This window comes from Lynx rufus, unplaced genomic scaffold (assembly GCF_022079265.1).
Source record: "Lynx rufus isolate CCGP_SWC_20201006 ecotype Redwood Valley unplaced genomic scaffold, mLynRuf1.p SCAF_3, whole genome shotgun sequence".
NCBI classification, from domain to species: domain Eukaryota; kingdom Metazoa; phylum Chordata; class Mammalia; order Carnivora; family Felidae; genus Lynx; species Lynx rufus.
In genome coordinates, this window is record NW_025814845.1 from 98,880,192 (window position 1) to 98,901,657 (window position 21,466).

Below are 21,466 nucleotides of genomic sequence, written 5' to 3' on the forward strand. Positions count from 1 at the left end.
GAAAGTACTACAGACCATGAATGTCTGCATCTAAGTGATTAGAGGAGATAATGTTTCGAAGAATTATCTAAAATGAGCAATATTTCAATAGATGCTTTAGTTCTTAAATACTTCCTTATTTTAAACTGACCTGTTGTAAAGAGCTATAAATAACATCAACTTTTGGTCTGTTTCACAAAATAGCAAGTTTTATCCTATATCGTGCTTGATACTTTAAAAACCCTTGACCTTATCCTCATCTGTATGAAATATTTTGGTATATTAATTTCTTTCTGGATAAATCAGTAATAACCAGTATGTGCGTGCATGCACACACACAGATAACAATAAAATAAAAAGGCCTAATAAAGAGTATGTTAGTAAACTTCTTTACAGAGAGGTAGCCAACATGGAAAGCCATGACTCCTTTTTCCATTTTATAAAACAGAGCATAAGTAGTATTTTGCAAGGCTACAAAGTTGTTTTTTTTTTCTATTTGTACCATTTTTTGGTAAAAGTAGGAATTTCTTTCTTTCCTTTTTTTTTTTTTTTTTTTTTGCATATGCATCTACGAACTCTAAAGGTAGGCAAATAAGAACTATGAGACCAGTGGATTACTTTTGTCTACTTCTGCTATGCTAATCAGGTGAGAGAAATCTGGGTTTCATATTAGGAGCCCTTCTGAACGGTTTAATTCCTTTACAGCTACCATTAGCTGTCAGCTTCGCCATGGATATTGTCCATGTGCACTTTGAGGTAGTCATTCCTTGTAAACTTCTTATGGCAAAACTGGCATTCTGCCAGGGGACGATTGGGATTGTGAGTCATCTTGTGTCGGATCAGCATTTTCTTCAGGCTAAAAGCCAAGTCACAAACCTAGAAAAGACCCAAAGACACCAATTGTATTATGCTGAAAAACCTGAAGATATGCCAACTTATCACGTACACAACACACATTATGCATCTTCCTACTGTTAAGTATGCACTGACAGGCATAAGAACAAAAATTCCTAGAAATAAATGGAATTTAACATCCCAACTAAAGGGTAAAGAAAAATAATTACAGTTCCCAAGAGCTGTTTGCATCTAGTGTGTGTCCTCTATACCCTAACCACCCTCCCCTCCTCTCTACTGCTATATTTAAACATGTCTAGATAAACAACTCCCTGGGAACAATATCTTTCTCCCCATGATGGAGTGTATTGACATTTTCATATTAAAGCCCTTAAACAAAATGCCTAATGGCCCAGAGGGCATCTCCCTGTTTGACATAAATAGCACAAGACTTGTCTCTCCAGTGATCCCTTCCATTTAGCCCCATTTGAGAAGTGAAAGGTTAATGCTGCTTTAAGCATCCTAAGTGGAAGTTTACTACCCACAATTCTGATTCTTTATTTCTTATCATATACACTCATTTAACTAGGGAATCTAACATGTTAACTTCATATAAGCTCTGCCACATTGCCACCTGGCCCAACAAATATGAACAGTCCAATAATTAAAATATTAAACTAACACAGAAGATGTAAGGTCCTCCTGCCTCAGTACTTTCCCACTTCTCTTTATGTAGCTTCCTCTTACTCATTCTTCAGGGAAGCCTGTATGATCTGTGGGCCAGAAGTCCTCTGTTAAGTGCTTTCATGGTAGCCTTTACTTTTCCTTTATAATACCTACTTTAAATATAATTAGTTACTAGATAAATCCTTTAAATGTCTGTTTCCTTGCAAGTCTAAGAAACATGATAGTAAGAGTAAGAATTCTGTAAATATTTGTTGACTTAAAGAAAGAAAGGTAGATACATGTTTGATAGATAGGTAAAACCCCTAAGAGCAATATAAGTACGTCAAAAACTATCGAATAATTCTAGAAAAATCAAGCAAGGTGACTATGGAGATTATTTTCAAGTGAAACTCTAAACTTCTAAATTGTTTTTTTATAAAATTTGTTAAAATCGACTATCATAAATAGCACAGAATTAAAATGTATCCCTCATTTTCTATTTCTCTGGCTCCTTCTCTAAACCCCATGTAATGAACAATAGATACCAAATTTTTCATTGGCTTCCCACTGAAATTAGATTCAAAATAAATTTCTTAGCATGCTTGAAAGGCTCATCAATTTGCTCTCCAACTTCACTTGTACCCTTTCTTTCTCACTATGCTTCAGCTCCACCTGCCTTTTTACCTCCCCTAATACCCAGGCTCATTCTCACCTACAGGCCTTGATTTGTACTGTTCCTTGAGCCTGGAATGTTCTCTTCCCCATGGCTGACTCCTTCTCCTCTTTTAGGTTACTTAGAGTTACTTTTTCAGAGACTTCTTCCTTAAGTATTCCTTTATCTGTTTTTAAATGGTTTCCAGTCTTTATCATAAAATGCAATTAGATATTTATTTAGGTTTAGTTGTTCAATGTCAATACCCCACAGGAATGTTGAGTTCTGTGAGCACAGGGGACCTGATATCTTGTTCACTATTTCATTTCAGTGTCTGGCCCAGGGACTAGGTTGAAGGGCTAACATCAGCTTTCATTATGTGCCAGGAAGCACTCTGTGCAACTTATAAAAAATTCACTCGTGCAATCCTCACCTCACCCTTTTAGGCAGATACTAATACTATAAACTCCATTCTATAGAAGGAAACTGACATTCACTTCAGTGTCTCAAGCAGGTTACCCAAGGTCATAGAACTAGGAAGTGGTTTCCGGGGTTTAAACCCAAGCAGTCAGGGTTCAGAGTTTTTGTAACCCCAAGGACCAACTATTATTAAAAGCTCAAACTTCAAACAAAGATATGTAAGCTGATTGTACTTTTTCCACTTGTCTGGCTGATACAATTTTTAAGAAATAAAAACCTCTTTGGAAAAATAAAGGAGGTTCTCAGTTCAGCTCACCAGTGTATTGTGAGAGACACAAAGTTCAAGTTCATTTACACGGTCACCATGGGAAAATTACAGCAGCAGCAAGCTAGAGAAATGGAAGGGAAGTAAAACAAGATGCTAAAGTCATTGACAATGGCTCTCAATTAGGGAGTCCTGGAAGCTCCATATAGGAGATGGGATGAGAACAACCCAACAGATTTTAAATTTTTTTTTTCAATGTTTATTTATTTTTGGGACAGAGAGAGACAGAGCACGAACGGGCGAGGGGCAGAGAGAGAGGGAGACACAGAATCGGAAACAGGCTCCAGGCTCCGAGCCATCAGCCCAAAGCCTGACGCGGGGCTCGAACTCACGGACCGCGAGACCGTGACCTGGCTGAAGTCGGACGCTTAACCGACTGCGCCACCCAGGCGCCCCCAACCCAACAGATTTTGAATGAGGGTCAGGTAGAGGATTCAATGTCAGTAGAGAGCAGGTGATGTCACAGTTGTGAAAGTGACTACCTAGACATTAAAAGCTACGTTTTTATGAACTTAAATGTAGTCACTAAAAGACTTCAAACTGATGTTCTGTATAAATCAGCCAACTGTAAGGACATTCATGGTCATTTTAATATTAGGGGAAAGCAAGGAATAATTCAAATAGTGTAACAGGGATGCTTCCTCTTCTTCCTTTCCACCTGAGATTCTTATCCAATCCTTCAACCTACTCCAAATTAGTATTAATTCACAAGCAAAAGAATAGGAAAATATTTAGTCTTTTTCTAGGCTAGAGGTAAACTGATTTTGTTTTAAAATGAAGTAAAACAACACATTTAATAGAACATACCTTGAGAGATAATACTAGAACACGATACAAACATCTTACAGTAACAAATATTTATCACATACAATGTGCCTGCCACTTCAGTTAGAAACAGAATGACAAAGAGTCTTGTCCTGTCCTGTGAAGTCCAGAGTCCTAAGGAAAAATATTTTCATGTCATGAATATAATTCTAGAAGAAGGAATAGGAGAGCACAATTAAGTCTTCCTGGATGTATGAGGGTTGTCATGTCATAAGGTGGGAAATGATATTCTGGGGAGAGGGAAGAGAAGGTGCAAAGGCATAGAGCTGTAAAGAGCAAGGCTCATGTGGGGAAGTAAAAACAGTTCCCTAAGGCTGAAGAAACAGAATATTAGAGAAATAAATTGAAATCAATCAATCAATCAATAAGAAAATCAACTTGAAAAAGAAGTTAGTGTTAAAGTCTGGACAACGCCCTACTTCAGTTCAGGTCACAATCTTGCAATTTGTGAGTTCGAGCTCCACATCAGTCTCTGTGCTGACGGCTAAGAGCCTGGAGCCTGCTTCGGATTCTGTGTCTCCCTCTCTCTCTCTGCCCCTCCCCCACTTGCGCGCTCTCTTTCTCTCTCTCTCTCTCTCTCAAAAGTAAATAAACATTAAAAAAAGTTGGAGGCTAGAGCCAAACCCTGGTAATCATAATAAGAAACTGGAAGTATATTCTGCAAGTGGTGGGGATTTATTAAAGGATTCTAAATAGAGACTAACACTCAAATATCATTTAGTCAGCAAGCTTGAGAGTATGAAACTGGGGGCAGCAAGGCCAATGTTATTATTACACTCCAGCCAGAAATGATTTGGATATGAACTAAAGACAGCAATCATTGATTCCTTTATTCATTCCTTCAAAAACCTTCATTAAGTGCCTCCTATATGCCAGGGATAGTTCTTGGCCTGGGGATCCAGCAGTGAACAATAAAGAAGAAGACGAAGAAGAAAAAACAACACCTCTGTTGTCATTAAGCTTAAAATACATGATAAATAATTAAACAAACAAATATGTAATACATCAAGTGGATATAAGTGCCGTGAAGGAGAAGAAGAATATGGGGTGAAGGTTAAGAAAGTAATAGAAATAAGAGCGTAATTTGAGCACAGAACTGAAATAAGTACAGGAGAAGGCCATAAAGTTCTCTGAGAAGGGTGTCCCAGATCAGGGAAGCAGCAAATACAAAGACCTATTCATTGGAATATGCTTTGTTTGTCTGAAAAATGGCAATGAAGTGATGTGGTCAGAGTGAGGTGAAGGTGGTAGAGAGGTCAGTGCTTGGGGCAGGAGGGTTGGGGGTGCAGGTCTGTAAGGACTTTCAGATCATGGTAAACTTTGGTTTTCACTCTAAATGGGATAGACCGCCATTGGAAGGCTTGAGCAAATGAGTAAATATATAGTCTACATATATAATATATAAAACCTGACAAAGGTTCTAAAAAGGACACTCTGGGTGGTAAGCTTAAGACTCTGTCAGGAGCAAAGACAGGAGAAGAAAGATAAATTAAGAAACTGTTTCATTATTCAAGGAGACTAAGCTGGTAGCTGGGCAGATGTGAAAAGTGTTCAGATTCTCCATTTATTTTAAATATGGAGCCAACTGAATTTGCTACTGGACTGGATATCAGGAGTGAGAAAAAGAGAGGAGTGAAGGTGGCAGTGGAAATTTAGAGGAAGAAAGATTTTCAGGAATTACTGTGTCTGAATGGCAGGTACATGAGCTTGAACCCTCGAATCCTGACTCGGCCAATTAGAAGTGGAAGGAAAGAGGCAAGTCACACACTTCAGTGAGCCTCAGTTGTTTCATATAGGTGGAAATAACACCTAGATATTTCTGGGTTGTAGTGAAGATCAGAGAGAATATATATAAACTGGATCACTGTGTCTTCCCCACAATAGAAGCTTGACTAGTTGATGCTATTGGTCATGGCTTAAGGAAAAAAAAGTGTCTGGCATGAGAATCAGAGCTTTGGTTTTGGTTATTTGGAGATGGTGAAGCCCTCAGAAAGATGTATAGGTTTTTTTTTTTTTTTAAGTTTATTTATTTGAGAGAGAGAAAGAGAGAGGAAGGAGGAAAAAGAGAGAGGGAGAGAGAGAGAGGATGCCAAGGAGACTCCACGCTGTCAGCATGGACCCAGATGTGGGGTTCGATCTTACAAACTGTGATATCATGACCTGAACAGAAATCAAGAGTCCAAAGCTTAACCAACTGAACCATTCAAGAGACCCAGAGAGATGTATAGTTAAAGGGAATATGTTGAGCAGCTAAGATGGCTGGGGAGATATTGATTTCAGTAAGGAATATAGGAGAGAAGTCTCTTAAAATTTTTTTAAATGTGTATTTATTTTTGAGAGAGAGAGAGAGAGAGAGAGAGAGAGAGAGAGAGAGCACAAGCTGGGGAGGAGCAGAGAGAGGGAGACACAGAATCCGAAGCAGGCTCCAGGCTCTGAGATGTCAGCACAGTGCCTGAGACAGGGCTTGAACACACAAGCCATGAGATCATGACCTGAGCTGAAGTTGGACACTAAACTGAGTAAGTCATCCAGGTGCCCCAGGGGAAATGTCTTACAGGTGGCTCAAAACATCTGCCTAGAGTTCAAAAGGGAGATCGAGGCAGAGAAAGAGAGATTTGGAAGTCATCACCATAGGGATAGTAGCAAAGATACTTATAGTTCAATAGCTATGGCATGCTCAGGGAGCTGTACACATGGAATGACTGTGCCTAAGGGGCTAGTGTTGATGAGTGAAGCGTTATTTGAGAAAAATTGTAAAGAACTGAGATCAACATGTATCAGTTTCTTCTTTACAATTTTGCTCAAATGCCATTCAAGTACCACTCAAATGTCCTATGTCTGTGTGTGTATGTGTGTGTGTGTGTGTGTGTGTGTGTGTGTGTGTGTGTAAATGCCAGGCAGTGGGTACAAGAGATGGGGAGGACGTTCCAGGCAGAGGAAGTAGTGCATGAAGCTACAAGGAACAAGAAACAGAAATGCAAAATGGCATCGCTGCTTCAGGAAACTTTAAGTGTCAGTACAAACAAAATGCAAAGTACTGACAGATAAGAAATTATTAACATATTAATAATAACAGTTGACAAAACCCAGAATAATTTTTTCCGTCAAGTGGCAAGGTGGATTTTACCCTACAGTTTGTGAGATACTGTCATAGAGAAGCACCTGATTTGGTTTATACCGAAACAATCACACTGGGAAGTTATTACTGACCCAAGAGAAATAAAAAGGATTATAAGAGAATACTATGAACTGTATGCCAACAAATTAGATAACTTAGATGAAATGGACAAGTTCCTAGAAACACATAAATAACGAAAACTGACTCAAAAAGAAATAGAGTAACTCCAGAGACCAATAATAAATAAAGAGATTGTATCAAATAAAAAACCTCCCAGGGCGCCTGGGTGGCTCAGTCAGTTAAGCGTCCAACTTCGGCTCAGGTCATGATCTCACAGTTCGTGAGTTCGAGCCCTGCATCGGGCTCTGTGCTGACAGCTCAGAGCCTGGAGCCTGCTTCAGATTCTGTGTCTCCTCCTCTCTCTGCCCCTCCCCTGCTCATGCTCTGTCTCTCTCTGTCTCTCAATAATAAGTAAGCATTAAAGAATTTTTTTTAAATAATGAAAAAAAAAAACCTCCCAACAAAGGAAAGTCTGGAATCAGATAGTTTCATGGATAAATTGCACCAAACATTTAAAGACTTAACACTAATCCTTTCAAACTCTCCCAAAAATAGAAGTGGACAGAACACTTTCTAATTCATTCTGTGATGCCAGCATTAACTTAATACCAAAGCTAGACAACGATATCACAAGAAAAGAAAACTAAAAGCCAATATCCCTTTTGAATATAGATGCAAAAATCCTCAAATGAATGAAAAACAAAAATTCTAACAAGCCAAATTCAAAAGTATATTAAAAGGATTGCCAACAAAAAAAAAGAAAGAAAGAAAGAAAGAAAAGAATAAAGAAAAAAAAGGCAGGGCATGGATGGCTCAGTCGGTTAAGCATCTGATTTCAGCTCAGGTCATGATCTCATGATTTGTGAGCTCAACACCAGCATGGAGCCTGCTTGGGATTCTCTCATTCCCTCTCTCTCTCTGTCCCTACTCTGCTCGTGAGCTCTCTCTCTTTTTTGTCTCTCAAAAACAAAAAACAAAAAGCAAAAAACAAAAACAAAAACAAAAAAACAAAAAGCAAAAAACAAAAACATCACAAGTCATGATGACCAAATGGGATTTATTCAGACTGCAATGGTAGTTTCACATAAAATCAAACAATGTAATAAACCATGTTAATAAACAAAAGACTAAAATATGATCATCTCAACTGATGAAGGAAAGCCACTGACAAAATCCAACAACCTGTATTAATAAAAATACTTAGAAAACCAGGATAGAAGGTTGCTTCCTCAACATAATAAAGGGCATTTGTGAAAAACTCATAGCTAACATCATATGGAATGGTGAAAAACTGCAAAATAATGCAAAAGAATAGACCCCTACTTCACACCATATACAAAAAAATTAACTTAAAACAGATCAAAGACCTAACTGTAAGAGCTAAAACTATCACACTCTTAGAAAAAAAAACATGACAGTAAATCTTCATGGCCCTGAAATTGGCAATTCTTATATCTGACAACAACACCATGCTGAGAAAAAGAAAAAAAAAACATAAATTGGATTTCAACATTTAAAAGTTTCATGAATCAAAGGTATTATTACTAAGTGAAAAGATAACTTAAGACACTTGTATATCATATATCTGATAAGAGCCTAGTATCTAGAATATACAAAGAACTCTTTTATTTATTTATTTATTTATTTATTTATTTATTTATTTATTTATTTATATTTAATTTTTTTTTCAATATATGAAATTTATTATCAAATTGGTTTCCATACAACACCCAGTGCTCATCCCAAAAGGTGCCCTCCTCAATACCCATCACCCACCCTCCCCTCCCTCCCACCTCCCATCAACCCTCAGTTTGTTCTCAGTTTTTAACAGTCTCTTATGTTTTGGCTCTCTCCCACTCTAACCTCTTTTTTTTTTTTTCCTTCCCCTCCCCCATGGGTTTCTGTTAAGTTTCTCAGGATCCACATAAGAGGGAAACTATATGGTATCTGTCTTTCTCTGTATGGCTTATTTCACTTAGCATCACACTCTCCAGTTCCATCCACGTTGTTACAAAGGGCCATATTTCATTCTTTCTCATTGCCCTGTAGTACTCCATTATACAAAGAACTCTTATACTTGGGCGCCTGGGTGGCGCAGTCGGTTAAGCGTCCGACTTCAGCCAGGTCACGATCTCACGGTCCGTGAGTTCGAGCCCCGCGTCAGGCTCTGGGCTGATGGCTCAGAGCCTGGAGCCTGTTTCCGATTCTGTGTCTCCCTCTCTCTCTGCCCCTCCCCCATTCATGCTCTGTCTCTCTCTGTCCCAAAAATAAATAAACGTTGAAAAAAAAAATTTTAAAAAAAAACAAAGAACTCTTATACTCAACAACAAAAAGACAAAATTTTTAAATGGGAAGAGGACTTGAACAGACATTTCTCCAGAGAAAATACAAATTCCAACAAACAAGCATATAGAAAGATGCTCAGTATTGTTAATCCTTTTGGAAATTTAAATTCAAACCACAATAAGATATCACTTCATATGCCCCATGGTGACTATAATTTTACAAAACAGAAAATAACAAGCATTGACAAAGATGTGGAAAAAATTGGTATTCTTGGTATTGCTGGTGGGAATATAAAAATGGTGCAGTTTCCATGAAAAACAGTATAGCAGTTCCCCAAAAAGTCAAATATAGAATCACCATATGACACAGTAATTCTACTCCTAGATATATACCCAAAATAATTTGCTTTTAAGACAGAGAGACAGAGAGAGAGAGACAGAGAGAGAGAGACAGGGACAGAGAGAAAATGCATATGAGTGAGTGGGGGAGGGGCAAAGGGAGAGGGGAAGAGAGACTCTTAAGCAGGCTCCACTCCCAGCACAGAGTCCAATGTAGGGCTTGATCTCAGAATGGTGAGTCCATGACCTGAGCCGAAATCAAGAGTAAGATGCTCAACTGACTGAGACACCCAAGTGCCCCCAGCCCTGCAAAGAATTCAAAACAGGTACTTAAATACTTTTATGCACATGTTCCTCACAGAGCAATACAGAATAGCCAAAAGGCAGAAACAACGTAATGTTCATCAGTGATGGAGAGATAAACAAACTGTGGTATACACAATGGAATATCATTGGGCCATAAAAAGGAATGATGTACAGATACATGCTACAATGTAGATGAACCTTGAAAACATCACGCTAAGTAAAAGAAGCCAGTCACAAAGGTCACACATGGTATGATTCATTTACATGAAATATCCAGAATAGGTAAATCTATAGAAATGAAAGGAGATTGGTAGCTGTCAGGGTCTGGAGAGAGAGGGGGTTAACTGCTGAATGGGTATGGAGTTTTATTTTGGGACATTAATGTTTTAGAAGGAGATAGAGGTGATGGTTGCACAACATTGTTAATGCACCCAATGACAATGAATTGTTCACTTTAAAATGGTTGATTTTACATTCTGTGAATTTCGTCTCAATTAAAAAAAAGACATTACCCTGGCAGGGTAAAGAACACACACATTGGAGATTGAATGTAATAAAACACAGGGAGGAGCCAGGCTATGCACTGCTAGTGGGAAAAGAAACTGAGAGGAAGTAATAGATTTGAGAGTTATTCAGGAAAGAGGAAGATTGGGAATGAGAGAGAAAGGATGACTTCTATTCAGAATGAGTGGGTTAATAGGATAAGATTTTGGAACAAAGACAGCCAGTCCTTTACAAAGCAGGATGCATTTCAAGGAGGTCTGGGAGGCAGTAAACTTGGATCGATAGTCAATGGACTAGTTTGGGCCACAGATCATGATCAGAGAGTTTTGAAAATATGATAGAAGTAGATGGAATAGAAGGAAAAAAATCATGTTTGTAAAATTATAGGTTTTTAAAAAAATAACATCATGGTCCAGTTTAACTTAGAAAGTACTCAACAAAAATATCTAGCATAAATGAAAGTTGAATTGAATGTGATGGTAGGCAGATGTCTGTACACAGTAAATACTTAATTTCTATCTCCCATCAGTTATTTGTGCAGTTGTACAATTAAGTAATCTAAAGAGGTTGTGCCTATATGGAAGTGTTTCCAATAAAAGCACTGACGAATTAAGCCAACTGAAATTATTAAGCAGGAGCTGTACCTCCAGTTCAGGATCGAGTTCTACATGTGCACATTTCTTTCTCTACGATGCTTCTTGCCTTAAAGAAGTTCACTGTTCATAAAGGTACTTTTATGAGTAAGCCCACTGGGAGTACATTGTTGCCTTAACCTTACCACCAAAGTTTCATGGAAGGACAAGGAAAACATCTTGTGTTTGTGAGCTTCCTTTCATGTGGACTGCTTACCCTACACTTATCCGTTGGGATATGCCAATGGGACTAAGTACTCGAGTTTCCCTCCACATTTAAAGAGCATTCTGTACTGTGCAATTTTACACACTACAACTGTAATGTTTCTTCTTACATTGAGCTACATTAATACTCTTTTTGCTATTTTTGTATAAGAAATAAGCATCCAAGTGTTTTCCCTAAAGCCTGTGTCAATCTTCTATCAACTGTCAATCTTACACAGAATGGTGACACTGTTCACTGAAAAACCATTTTTTTCCTAGATTAATTAACATTCAGATTAATTTTATTGAGTGTGGTAGTATTTTTCCTTTCATAAATACTGTAAACAACTAAGTTGATAATTTTCAATTCAAATGTCATACACAGAAAATCTAAACAATTAGCAACATTATTTAAACAAAGGAGTTCATTCATGTTTTAGAAACTCATTGTTCGGCTATAGCAAAATAAGTAATATCTATGGCCTGGTAAATCTCTGGTTTAACTGCCACCAACCTGTCAAAGATTTGGGCAGACATATGAAAGCTGCCTGGAATCATCATGAGTTTATACCTTGAAAGAACAACTCAATTGCATTAAAACTTTGGGTGCAAATGTGCCTTAAAGAAAGTCGGTTAATCTGCTGCTAGTAAACTAGGATGAACAAAATTATGACAAAGTGGTTATATGGATTACATCAAAAGATGCAGGCAGCACAAGGCATTAACAGAAAGACCAGCACTGCAAAACAACACACACCCATCCATACACACCCAGGTGCACCGATGCCTTACTCACACACATGCACACAACACACGCATCTGTCACCGGAGGACACTGACGGAAGAAAAGAGGAACCAAACTCACATCACACTGAAAAGGCTTTTCTCCGGTGTGCGTCCTCTTGTGCTCATCCAGGCCTCGCTTCTGGCTGAAGGCTTTGCTGCAGTCTGAGCACTTGTAAGGTTTCTCCTGCAGTCAGCGACAAGAGATCGCCATGAATTTAAGGGAACATAACGCCCTCCTTATAAAGGTGTATGTGGTGTGTGTGTGTGGGGGGGTATTTTATCTAGTTTCGTCGGGTGCTGCAGCAAATCCATGGGGTTCCAGAAGTTATTTTCAGGGGAAACAGCACTACTCGACATCTGCTGGACAAACTGAACTACTAGCTCATGGCGGTTCACAGCCCCAACATTAGACTGCACCACTTTTCTTTGGGAAGCAAGGTCCTGAATGATTGCCATGATCTAACTACTCAAAGAAGTGAACTCTTAAGTTTTCTTTTGGTCTTTGGGGTCACAAAAATTTACTGAGATATTCGAGACCCTTGATCTAGATGGTGCAACTTGTTTACTATCTTGGAGGAATTCCTGGGAATGAAAACTTCAGAACAAAATTTTCATCAGATTTTGGGGTAAGTTTAAAAAGCTACAGCTCAACTATGGTTTAAGTATTTTCATTTTTATTGCCCAATCTTTCTTCTTACGTAGGATGTTCTTTTGTAACATCTAAATTATGTTTTTAAATGAGGTATTTTTTAATTGTTTGTCATAGGCTCTTAAGGAAAAAAAAATGTCTTCACAGGAGAAGAAAAAGTGTTCACATTCCTCAGCTGACTTTGATACCAAGAATTTGTATCACCAGCCTTTTTGCTTAGAAAATAGATTAACATTGTTCCATTAAAACAGCCAGTCATTACCAAGCAGTGCATAAATAAAAAGGTTTGAGGGAAAAAAGTAAGATTTCTTTAAAGTAAACTTGCAATGAGATTTTTTTCAAATACATCTTCAAAAATGTTATAAAGTTTTTTTTTCAATATATGAAATTTATTGTCAAATTGGTTTCCATACAACACCCAGTGCTCATCCCAAAAGGTGCCCTCCTCAATACCCATCACCCACCCTCCCCTCTCTCCCACCCCCCATCAACCCTCAGTTTGTTCTCAGTTTTTAACAGTCTCTTATGCTTTGGCTCTCTCCCACTCTAACCTTTTTTTTTTTTTTTCCTTCCCCTCCTCCAGACTTTAGCCTCTACTACAAAGCTGTAATCATCAAGATAGCATGGTATTGGCACAAAAACAGACACACAGACCAATGGAATAGAATAGAAACCCCAGAACTAGACCCACAAACGTATGGCCAACTAATCTTTGACAAAGCAGGAAAGAACATCCAATGGAAAAAAGTCTCTTTAACAAATGGTGCTGGGAGAACTGGACAACAACATGCAGAAGGTTGAAACTAGACCACTTTCTCACACCATTCACAAAAATAAATTCAAAATGTTATAAAGTTTTTAAAATTGAGGTAGTGTGTGTGTGTGTGTGTGTGTGTGTGTGTGTGTGTTCGTATTTAATTTCATGTTATGTAGACAAGCTCCATACACATTTTCTCCTTAGTATTTAAAAGAATATTATAAAAATTGTCAGGCCTAAAAAAATGGTATGTAAAGAATGAAACAGATATGTGTGTGTCCACTGGCTAGGTCTTACAAAATCAAACATTACTAGTGCAGGTGTCCCTCTCAACTCCCTCCCCCAGCCCCTCCACTCCCTAACTGCAGCACCTGCCCACTTCCTCAGAGGTGACCACAGTGCTGGATGGTGAACTTATCAGTCCTTTGCTTTTCTCTGTTTTTACTGCACGTGTATGGAAGGATCTCTAAACAAGACTTAGCAGTATTTTGCTTTTTAAACTTATTTAAATAGCATCACACTGTATATAAACTTTGTGAGTTCTTTTGAAAGTTACTTATTTTTGCTCAACATAATCTTTATGGGCTTTTAGTCCTCAATTTTATTTTGTGAACATATGTAGTTCCTACTCATTCATTTTTAGTATCATATAGTATTACATTCAATGGCTACACCACAATTTGCTTATATACATTATCTAGTGATGGGCAGTTCATTTTTTACCAATTTTTCACTCTTACTTTGCTCTGAATTTTTTTGTATGTGTATACTTGAATGCAGAGAAGTGTAACTCCCTGTGGTGTGTGTATCTAGAAGTGGGTTGCACCTTCAACTGTTTTAGGAATGTTCAAAGTCTACAAACTGGATAAACCATTTTACACTCCAAAATGCAGTATAAATGTATCAAATCAATATGTTGTACCGTTTAAACTTATATAATGTGATAGGTCAATTATACCTTAGTTTAAAAGAAGGAGGCAAAAAATAATACAGTATTAGTGTTTGCTTGGTATATCCATTTTTTTTACTTTCAAACAGTCTATATCCTTAGATATGAGGAATGTCTCCATAAATAGCATCCAACTGGATTTTTTTTCAAACCATACTTGTATCACTTTTGTTAAGATAACAAGTTTTGCTTCTTAATCTTCATTAATATGTATTATCATTTATTATTATAATTACCATTATAATATATAATTAATGTGTCTATATATTAATATTTGTTATTAATCATGTATTTGAATATATTTCTTTGTTTTAAATATATCTGAATATATTTCTAACATTTTATTTTGTGCATTGATTTTATCTTGCTTGTTTTCAAAGTTCTTTTCCCCCTATAATATCTTGTATGTTTTGGATTGATAATTTTCCCCCTGTATTATCATAGAAGTTATGAACACTATTTCTATCTTCTTAGTGGTTATCCTTAACAGTTCTACCATGTACATTGAACACAGCTTAAAGATTATCTATGTTTTCCCTTCTACCGAATAACAAGTCCTGTAGAATGCTCCTGTCTTAGAGGTTATGTGTAACAGTGTTTTATTTGTATCTTTATTTTTAATGCCCAATATGGAATCATTATTACTTTACACAATCAGCATGGTTTAGTTTCACACATGCTTAAAAATTTCTTTACTTTTCATGCTTTCTTGCCTATCTGACCTTCACAGGATCTGATGATGGTAAATTCCATTTTTATTTGATTGAAAATGACTTTATTTCTTATTTGTTATTGAAAGTCAACAAATCCAACTATATGTATAACAGACCCTATTTCTCATGTCTCTTAACCTCCCTTTACTATTTCTATTGTTTTGTATTGTACTGTATGCAAGTTCTTTAGAATCAGTTGATCAATTATCTTCAGGTATGAATAAATTGTTAATAGAATCATTTGATTTTTAATTTGTATTATATTTTAATTTTTTTAAAGTTTTTATTTGGTTCTTTTCAATTATGCTTAATTGTGGATAAAATCTTTTTACTCATGTTCTTATGTGTATTTAAAAAAATATTCTAGGCATTTATATAATTTACTTCATCTGATAAATCATTATCTTAAGCTTTTTGGATATCTAATTCTGCTATTTGTGGTTTCTCCTGTCTCCTGTTCATGGCTCTTGTTTCCTTGGGTGTTTCTGGAATTTGGAATCATGGGCTCATGTTTGGTGGTCTTTATCTGTTAAAATGCTGTGACCCCTAAGTTGAGGGTAAGTCCCTTCAGACAGCATTGTGTTTGCTTTGCCAGGCATTCTGGGATGCTATCAATCAAAGACCATTTTAAGTTTATTTCTTGCCTTAGGGTTTTCTGGTCAGGGAAGTATTTTAAGTCTGAACTCTAAACACACTTGAGGCAAAGACTGTGGTTATAAACTCTAAGGAGAACTCTTTTCTCTAGCCAGCAATTACTGAGACAGTTAAATGTCCCAAGCACCTCTGTTTGCCAAAGGTAGATGATTTCCAGTCCCTGACTTCATTTTGAGTGTGGTTTTTCTAGGGTCTCAGCACTGTGGTGGGATGTGGTTCCATCTTGCCCCTATAATCTAAGCCCAGAACTTGCCTCTCTTTCCATCACCATTCAAAACCAAAGCTTGAATTTACAGATACTGACAAACACCTTGTAAGGTGTTACATTCTCAATGTGACCATTCTGGCACTCAGCTTCAGTTTTGTTTGTTGGATTCTGGGGATTACTGTTACCTTTTTCTTTTTTAAGTTCAGGTATTTGCTATTTGCTTTACCATATCCAGCATGGATAGAGTTTTGTATAAGGTCTCTGTGTTTTATTTTTTATTTTTAAGTTTTATTTATTTATTTTGAGAGAGAGAGAGAGAGAGACAGAGAGCATGTGTCTGCGTGAGCAGAGGAGGGGCAGAAAGAGGGAGAGAGAGGGAATCCCAAGCAGGCTCTTCACTGTCAGCGCAGAGCTCAATGCGGGGCTCAAACCCACAAACTGTGAGATCATGACCTGGGCCAAAACCAAGAGCCAGACACTTAACCGACTGAACCACAAAGCCCCCCAACTTTCTTAAAGTTGTATTTATTTATTTTGGGGGGGAACTCTGTATTTTAGATGACTGTTCAAAGTTAACAGAAAAAAATGCATTTTCTTGGCAGTCCAAAAAATATATTTTTTTCATTTAGTCTAGATCAACACAATGTCTTTTCACATATTGCATAACCTTTGGTGCCTATTATTTCTTCAAATATTGACCAGTTTAAAAAAACACACACACACACACAACTTGAAAATGTAGTTGTTAAGTATTTAAATTAAAAATTTCTTAGGGTTGCTGGGACTTTTATTATATCTAAATGTTTTACTTACCTAATATTTTAAAAACATATAAGGAGATACCCATATGATGTATATGAGAAGAAAAACAGGAAAGCTTTTGCTCTACAATTTATCTAGAAAACAAGATCTTATGAAGAAGTGAGAGGCACATCACTGCAGCGGCTGCAACGACAGGTGAGTGTCTGGCAGAGAACAACCAATTATCTGGATGACGTCCTAAGAGGGTAACAGGAGGTTTCCGGGAAGAAAAGCCGTGAAAAACAACGTCTCAGCATCATTGATTAAGAACATCCTTCTCACTCATTCCCAAATCTCCTCTCAGGAAGTACTTAACTGTCTAGGTGAGTACCCTGCAGTGCCCCACGGATACTGAGAAAGGTTCTGAGCCAGTGTATGGAGATTCTAGAGAAGCGCTCTTGCGGTTATCATGCGAGTTTTCAAAAAACCCAAATGTGTGTTATGCATTGCCTTGCAGTGAATAAATAATGTTTTACACACACACGTATATCCACCCACTCATATACTGGCATTTTTCAATGGTTTATTAACACTATTGGTGATTATTTCAATACGCTTTATTTACAAATGTCACAGAAATTGCATTACCTTCACCTATGTGTTTTCTCCCATAAAAGACGCTGAAAGTACAATAACTATCACGTGTTTCTGTGCGTGTGTTGGCAGGAAAGCTGGGGCTGAAACTTATAATGTTAGAGAGGTTCCTCCAATTCAAACAATTTGGGAATTACAGTTGGAGGAGGGACCCATTTAATGAAGCAGTTCTGCACCTGCCTGGACTCCCTCTTTTCTACCAAGAACCGTTTGAAGCTAAGGATTCCCCAGGGTTTTGTCCTAAGATTATTAGCTCACAAAGGCTCTACAATTACACTTCAATGTCGGTCTAGAAAGAAAGGTTCTCCGAGTCCTTAGGCCACAGCAAAGTATAATAATAAGAAGCCCTGTTTGCCCTTCATATGTCTGTCCTTTTCTTCTATCCCTGTATCTTAAACAATATCCAATTTTCCTGAAGATGTTGCAGGGAGGGATATAATTCCTGACAGATTTGGTCAAAACGTCTTACAGGGCTCCTTGGAAAGACTTTAATGCCCACCCTTGAAAAGATCCCACTCTACAGTGAATGGTTCCAAAGTGTTAGGAAATTCCTGCTCCAGTAAACAGCTTTTATACCAGAGGCAGAGCCAGAAGGTCAGAGATCACTCACCTCAGATTTAAGAAAACCAAATGAACTGAAACAGAAATAAAAAAGTGCATTTTCTTTTTCAGAAAAAAAAAATCATTTTCCCCCTTTCTTACTAATTTCTTCCCAACTAATCCTAATCAGTCACGTGAAAGAAATACCACCCCTCACATGGTAACCATAGTTGGGCACAGAGAGTAAGCTGTGTGGTACAAAGATACCTATACCTGTTTCCCCTCTCTTTTTCTCTGAAAACCGTGAAGAAAATCATATAGCCTCTAGAGCTTTCCTAAGTATGCCTAGTCCTAAGTTCACAGTCCAGAAGAATCCATGCTTGGAAGTAAGAGAACTTCAATTTCTAATTGCGGCTGCCTGCCCTTACCATAGCTTCTTTGAGGATGACAACAGTTAGGTAATTACATAGTGACTGACACAGCAAGAGACCATGTGACACAGAAAACTTAGGGAATCTCTGAGTTATTGTCAGGTTAGGCAGCAGAACTGGGGCTGAACTCTCTGCTACATCCCCAAGTATACACTGGAAAGCAACCTGCAGGCTGGTGTGGCTGAACGGTTCAAGCTAGTTTGGATGCCACTGGACTTCCAAAGGTCGCAACACTCCTCCCCCACAAAGAACTCATATACTATCACCACTTAACATTAATTATATCATAGCTCCATTACTTCTCTTCCTCTATCTTTTCCTCCATTTCAAAATCTTTAATATGGGCACAAAATCGGATTCAGTAAAGTATTACAGAAATTGTAACACTGTTTCAGAGTGGAATATGTAGTATAAATTACACATTTGAAGTCATTAGCTGGGTTTAACTGAAGACAGAATGATTAGGCCCTTGATTAGTTCTGTTTCTCAATGATTACACAGTTTAACTGACAAATAGCTTGTCCTTTGTCATCGTAACTGGGGAATCGTTACTAAATGGAGGCAATCTATTTGTCAGTTAAACTGTGTAATCTGTCAAAAGTAGAATTAATCAGTAGTCTAATCAGTCCACCTTAATCAAACAGCATTTGGCAGAATTCATTCAGAAGGTAGGATTTATAGAGTTCTACACCCTGCACCTTGTTATGTAGCTAATAAAAAGTCCTATTTTTGTGCTGTTAATGCCTATCTATCTATCTATCTATCTATCTATCTATCTATCTAAAACTTCAGAAGTTGTATTTTTTTCCAACAAGAACTGAGTTAAAAAATTTAAAAATCATTTTAGAAACAAAGTCACATTTAAAAAAAATCTTGGAGGTATCTCCAAATTTCTCTAAATAGAAATTTGTCGGAGGTTTCCTCTTAGTTTAGCCAAGGATTGCTTGCCAGGAGGTAAATAAAGAGTCATGCCCTCCACTACACAGACTAGCAAAGACAAGGATGGATGGTGGGCAGATTACCTGCATGCCACAGGTGCACATTCTGAATATTACCCATGGTTGTTTTTATGTCAGGCCCAATCAAAGAGAAATAGAAAATATAGCAAATGAGTTTTTTCCTTTGTAGTCAGAGGCAAGGTATATGGTATAAGGAAGTCATAGAATGATGGTTCATAAATGTTCTCTCATGACAATGGTAGCCTGACTCCAATAAAATTGAGAAATAAAAATGAGTAAGCAATTATAAGAAAACAGGCAGACTAGTGAGGATGGTGAGGAGTATCAGAGCCTATAGTATTGTGAACATATATAAACACAGTCGCCTTATGACAGGGTTCAACCTATAAGCAAAAAACATCGGCTCCTTGGTTGTTATACAGTGTGTGAAGACACTTGATGGACAAATCTTTCCTCTACTTGTCTTGCTCAAAGCTGTAACAAGGCCAGAGTGTCCGTGCTGTTAATGAAATAACTTCCATGTGAGCAACTTGGACACCAAATACAATCTGAGAGAAGAAACTCACTGAAGAGGAATCAGATGTGGAAATAAGTCTCATTCTCTGTCTCTCTCTCTCTCTCTCTCTCTCTCTCTCACACACACACACACACACACACGAAGTGTGTTAGGATATAAAAGTTATCTTTTGTTCCAAATGAATTTCACTGGGTTACTTTTTCTAGAGTAGATATTTCTAGCTATTAATATTTATCCTATTAAAGTTCAGAAAAATGACTTTTGTCAGATGATAATTTCCTATTTCTAAGTTTAAAAGAAAATCCTAAAAACCTCATGAAACAGAGATTCGATGTGAATTTCTTAAATATGAAATTTCTAAATAAAAAGAAATTGTGTACATTTCTAGTTTCCCATTTTCTCAGTTACTGCAGCTGTGGTTGACTTTCTACTCTGGCAGAGATGAAATGGGCAACTTGTGGCTAAATATAAAAGCATCATATATTTTTTTATGTTTATTTTTGAGAGAGCAAGAGAGATGGAGGCAGAGTGTGAGTGGAGGAGGGGCAGAGAGAGAGGGAGACACAGAATCTGAAGCAGGCTCCAGGCTCTGAGCTGTCAGCACAGAGCCAGACGCGGGGCTCGAACTCATGAACTGAGAGATCATGACCTGAGCCGAAGTCGGATGCTTAACTGACTAAGCCACTCAGGTACCCCCAAATCATCTTATTTTTAAAGCATTTGGGACAAAGTCATTTAACCCTCAGACTTTTCCATCTGCAAAATGTCTCACTAATCTCCAAAGCAGAATGTGGAGCTTCTGGTGTAAGGAAAGATCACATACAAACAGCCTTGAACTCTTGCCAGGCTGCACCCTGATAAGACCCATTTGCCAGACCTTCCTGAGACAAGGCACAGGGGGCCTAAACCATCCACTGTGGTCTGGCGCAAGGTTTCTCAACCTCAGTATCATTGATATTTAGGGCCAGATAATGCTTTGTTTTAGGAAGCTGTCCTGTGTACCCACTAGATGTCAGTAGCACATACCTCTCCCCTCCAAGTTTATTCCCAAATTGTAATGACTCAAAATATCTCCAGACATTGTCAAACATCCCCTGGGGGTCAAAATCACAGAATTACCATACAGTAAAGTACTTTCCGAACTATCCGCTGTCAAAGACTGTGTTTTTCCCAGTGTGTTGCTGACCACTACTTTTGTGAAAACAGGTTGAAGTTTGAAATTACTTAGATGCACAGCAATGTCAAAAAGCTGCAAAAGTCCTAAGTACTTTGTCACAATTTCTGTACCTATGTCATCACAGACCAGAAACAAAGTGGGCTGGTACTGGTCTTCAAGCCACACTTTGAAATTTTTTTTTTTCAACGTTTTTTTTTTTTTTTTTTTTTTTATTTTTGGGACAGAGAGAGACAGAGCATGAACGGGGGAGGGGCAGAGAGAGAGGGAGACACAGAATCGGAAACAGGCTCCAGGCTCCGAGCCATCAGCCCAGAGCCCGACGCGGGGCTCGAACTCACGGACCGCGAGATCGTGACCTGGCTGAAGTCGGACGCTTAAACGACTGCGCCACCCAGGCGCCCCCAAGCCACACTTTGAATAGCACTGGTATAGAATAAAAATATCTTTGATTACAAATGCCCATGATTTAGTTGTATCATCATTTAAGTGAACAAGTTATATAATACATCTTACATAAAGCATAACTACCAACAGAATTACATGTAAACCTTGAATTAAATATCCTTTTAATATTACATATAA

At 37.8% G+C, this 21,466-nt stretch overlaps 1 protein-coding gene across 2 annotated transcripts in view; it reads right to left on the reverse strand.

The window, feature by feature from the left end:
* Window positions 1-690: 690 nt before the first annotated feature.
* The window catches only part of PRDM5 (PR/SET domain 5), a 206,685-nt gene continuing 185,909 nt past the window's right edge, over window positions 691-21,466 (reverse strand). The window contains exons 14-15 of one of the 2 annotated variants that reach the window (XM_047090495.1): window positions 12,015-12,119; window positions 691-855 (exon numbers count right to left, since the gene is read on the reverse strand). In XM_047090495.1, coding sequence (XP_046946451.1) covers window positions 691-855; window positions 12,015-12,119 — 270 coding nt within the window. The remainder of the gene's footprint in view (window positions 856-12,014; window positions 12,120-21,466) is intronic. The other variant, XM_047090496.1, reaches the window with a different exon arrangement.